The sequence below is a fragment of the Capsicum annuum genome, unplaced genomic scaffold (genome assembly GCF_002878395.1).
Source record: "Capsicum annuum cultivar UCD-10X-F1 unplaced genomic scaffold, UCD10Xv1.1 ctg3258, whole genome shotgun sequence".
NCBI classification, from domain to species: domain Eukaryota; kingdom Viridiplantae; phylum Streptophyta; class Magnoliopsida; order Solanales; family Solanaceae; genus Capsicum; species Capsicum annuum.
In genome coordinates, this window is record NW_025839296.1 from 102,061 (window position 1) to 106,489 (window position 4,429).

General features: G+C 38.0%; 1 protein-coding gene and 1 pseudogene across 1 annotated transcript; both read right to left on the reverse strand.

Moving 5' to 3' along the window:
- Positions 1-643: 643 nt before the first annotated feature.
- LOC124891233 (probable disease resistance protein At4g27220) lies at positions 644-2,073 on the reverse strand. The gene is made up of 3 exons (XM_047403039.1): positions 1,978-2,073; positions 990-1,881; positions 644-906 (listed from the first exon to the last, which is right to left on the reverse strand). Exons 1-3 carry the CDS (start codon positions 2,071-2,073, stop codon positions 644-646), a joined length of 1,251 nt encoding a protein of 416 aa, XP_047258995.1.
- A 457-nt stretch (positions 2,074-2,530) lies between these two features.
- LOC124891234 overlaps positions 2,531-4,429 on the reverse strand; it is a 6,085-nt pseudogene continuing 4,186 nt past the window's right edge.

Consider the following 4,429-nt stretch of genomic DNA (forward strand, 5'->3'; position numbering starts at 1 on the left):
AATGCTCATCTATCACCAAGAGAGTATAGCCTTCAATTGATGGATGCAAAAAAATTAAATTTGGGGTTAAATCAAGTCCTAAGCTAAATTGAAATTTTGGATCAAGAACAATGAAATTCACCAATAAAGTGATGAAATCTTACCTTAATCCGGATGATAATCATGATAAAAGATGTTTACCAAGCTCCCTAGACACCCACAAGAATCAATTTCGAGTTATCATACCCATTTAGGATTTTAGGTTCTCAAATGTGGAAGAAAAATCCCCAAAATCGCAACCTTGGGTCTATTTATAGACCCTTTCGTCGAACAGACGCGGTACCCTATGACAGCCAAGTCAAAAACTTGTTTTAGACCCTCAGAACTCATTCGGAACCCAAAATATATGATCCAATAGTGAAATTTGAGTGTAAGCAACAATTCAAATCCATTGGAATCATCAAAACTTCCATACAAGGTCGTTTAGGCAAAAAGTGTGGCCCACATATATAGTTTGGATTTTATGACTTTCCGACTAATAGGTCGAAATGAGCTCGGGTGCATTGGGACCCGAACCAAAGGTCTGCCTAGACTAAAGTCGATATTTCGGATATGCTGGTGCAGTCGAAATTTTCATCCGAGATCGTTTCGCTGAAGTTTTTGATCAGTGGCCATTTGGAACCAACATACTCTGTGGCTCCCCCAACGTTCCTAGTTGGGGAGCGTTGTACAAGTATAACTTCCGAACTCTTGGAATTTCTGAGTTGACAAGTGTTGCCTGATCACTTGAGCTGCATTGCACATACAACTCTACCAGCTGAAAGCAATTGTTAATCATAATTTCTTCCAAGTGCTTGGGTACAGAACAAATTCCACCATCGTTGAAAAGACATGTTAAACTTGCACAATGAGATATAACTCTACCAGCTGAAAGCAATTGTTAATCATAATTTCTTCCAAGTGCTTGGGTACAGAACAAACTCCACCATCGTTGAAAAGTCATGTTATACTTGCACAATGAGAGATATTAAGTTGGCGTAATTTAGAAAATGTTAGACCCAAATATTGACCGAAATCAGAAACACTCTTTAAATTATCTGCCAAATGGAGGTCGAGATGTTCTAGATTTGGCAAAGGGTCAAATTTCCCACTTCCTCCTTCCACTGGTCCAAAAGAACAAGAACAACTCCGTAATTTTAGTAATTTCAATCCATTGGAACGGTTGCATCCAATCAACTTCCTGAGACCCCCGCAATATTCCAAGTGCAAATCTGAAGCAAACTGCAACATGCCTGAGAGCTCTCCATTACTGAAAATTTCACACTTGTGGACTTTTATCGCCCTTATTGACTTGTTGTATGGCCCATAAGTTAAAGTTTCCCCAACTTCAATGAGAAATCCTTTCACTCTAGTCATCCAGCTGTAATCTCTATTGAAACATGATGAGCTATCGACTCTAATAGAAAGATAAGTCAGATTGTGTAGAGATGATATCTCATCAAAAGAGGTCGCTCCAAGACAGCTACGCGACATATTTAACATTTCAATGCTAGGAAATTTGAGGGAAAATCCCTTGCTGATGCTCTTCAAATCAGGAGCAAGCATATTTAATAGCCTCAGATTTGTTAAATTTTCCATTCCTTGCGGCAGACAACGTAACCTTGAATTATCACAATCGAACACTTGCAAATTGTGAAGATTAGCAACAGGTGGTAACTCTGTCAACTTAAAGCAACTTTGTAGTATTAGAGCACGTAGTTGACATAAACTATTGATGGAAGAAGGCACTTCTCTAATACTAGTTTCACTCAGATTCAGAACTCTTAGAGCTGGAAATGCCAAAAATAATTCGCGGGGTATTTTCTCAAGGGGTTCATTGCCTTGCAAAAGTAAAGACATTGTCTTTGGACATTACGTGAAGCAATCAGGTAGACATTCAATTTCGTTGCTTACGAAAGATATTCTCTTGACAGAAGCTGATATTTTAATATGTGATACCTCAGTCAACCCAATTCCAGCTTGAAAAACAGAAGTGTGTTCATCCCCAAAGGTACTAGCTATCCATCTAGCAACATCACGAACCACATCATGCATCTTCACACAATCCTCAACCTCAGTGGCGGAGCCATAGCCAATGAAGGGTGGTCAGATGAACACCCTTCGTCGGAAATTTTTTTCAGTATAGGTTAAATATAGATATTTATGGTTATATACATGTTGTTGCACACCCTTGACAAGCTAGAGAAGCATAGTCCAGTGGTCAAGAGTGTGTATTTCTGCATCAACAACTCGGGTTCGAACCTTGGCAAGTGTAGCAGTGCTTTATTTTCTTTGTTTTTTAAACAGTTCTTTGCCCAAGAGAAAATATGAACGCCCTTAATTAAAAGTCTTGCTCCGCCACTGCTCAACCTGCCTCCAAATCTTTATCTTATCGGCTTCTAGCAAGCAGGCATCTTTTAGATTCTCAGTCAAAGTGATTCCCCTATTGTAGGCTTCTTGATATGTGTCATGTTCACCGAGGATCCCGTCCGCCCACCAGCAATGTATGAGATCATCTATCGGAATAGCTGCTATATATAAGGAGCAATACAAGAAACAGCTTTGAATATCGCCTCTCTTTTTGTTCACATGTTTGTTTCTTTGAGGATAATTCAATATCCTGAGATTTTAAAGAATCAAAACTCCACTTGATGACACTGTAAACCTTATCTTCTACAACTTTGCTAGGAGGTTCAGACATGCAAAGTGATTTCAAAGCATCTTCCCAGAGCTCGACCCTTGTCTTCCCTCTAATGGATGATCCAATAACAATGATTGCTAAAGGTAAACCATCACACTCTTGCAATTTTCTTTGCCAACGGATGGATTTGCTCCAGATTGACAATATCTCCCGCATTTTTGGCAAACAGTTGCCAAGATTCATCCTTGTCCAATGTGTAAACGTTCATTTCGATATCTGTTTTCATTTGGCGACAAACACTCAAAAAACGAGAAGTTATAATTACCTTGCTTCTCGCGGAAAGTTGAGGCACGCCTACATTATCCAAATTTATAGCTTCCCAAACGTCATCCAATATGAGAAGAAAACTCGTTTCTTTCTCAAGCCTTTCACAGATTTTGCTGGAAATGCTTTCTACACCGGCCTCGTTATCTACCGGTAGGCTTAATCTACTGGCAATTTGTGCTTGAATCTTTCTTACGTCTATTGGAGGTTTGGGCACTGTAACCCATATCACAACGCCAACAGACAGTTTGGAACTTGGCACATTCTTTAAGAGCTCGTTGTTCAGATTCTTCACCAAAGTAGTTTTCCCAACTCCTCCGGTACCCCCACACACAGATGATGCATACCTGAAGGATTCAAAATCAAAGTAACTTTACCCAGTTAAAGATGCACCAATGGACACACAAAAAAACATTTAGAAAATTAGTGAAATAAGAGCATTGGAGGCTTTGATCAGTATAATCTCTTGATCTCAAGTTTGTTAATTTCTTTGCATATGCATTGTGTAATATTATAAAACAATGCATAACGACTGTCAAAAAATTGAATCGATTAACGTTTGGACAATTCAGTGTAAAGGCTGTTTCCAAGGCTTTAACCTGTGACCTCCTGGTCACATGGAGACAACTTTAACCGTTACTCCAAAGCATCCAGACAATTTAGTGTGACAAATTTGTTCAATGGTTATATTAGCTTCTTAGAGTTCCACAAAATTTTCTATAGGATTTATAGAAAAGATTTTAAGATACATCGTTTTTATTGGAAGGTATATATCTCTGTCTCCGCATATTAAAAATGCAAGACAAAATAAAAAATTATGATCATTTAGATATTGGAGAATTGTGATAAAATAGTTGAGACTTGTAAGTACAAATGTTGTTAGCCACATAAAGGATCTACTTAGAAAATATAGACAAATAACCTAGTAAAAAAAGTGACTAATGGAGTTCTTCATTGATATGACTATTGATTAATGATTGCACCATTTAAATGTTAAATGACAAATATACCCTTGGTCATGCTCCCAACTCACTCTTCTATATAATAAAAAAATATAATATACATATTTATATGTGTGATATAATCTATATCTATATCTATATCTATTTTTTTTTTTGGTTTTCCATCCGTTGTTCGGTACCCGCATTAGTGCCCGACTAATCCGAATTCGCGCCAGGTAGGACCCCATTCGGGGGGTAGTTGATACAATGCTAAGTGTGTATCAAGAGATTCCAACCAACACAAGAACAACAAGATGAACAACAAAGTGCTAGTGAATCGAAAATGGCCACACACGGCTTCACTAGGCTTACAACACTTGTTTGAACTAGAAAAGTGAGTTTAACAACAAGAACAACAAAGACAATATGGCTAGTGAATCGAAAGAGCCCCACACGGCTTCACTAGACTTTTATATTCAACAACACAATGTTAACAAGATTTACA

Coding starts and splice junctions, on each gene's coding strand:
- LOC124891233 (XM_047403039.1), bottom strand. CDS start 2,073: ATGCATGATGTGGTTCGTGATGTTGCTAGATGGATAGCTAGTACCTTT. Junction 1,882..1,977: donor CTGGAATTGGGTTGACTGAG/GTATCACATATT, acceptor TAATGTCCAAAG/ACAATGTCTTTACTTTTGCA. Junction 907..989: donor TAATATCTCTCATTGTGCAA/GTATAACATGAC, acceptor AATTGCTTTCAG/CTGGTAGAGTTATATCTCAT.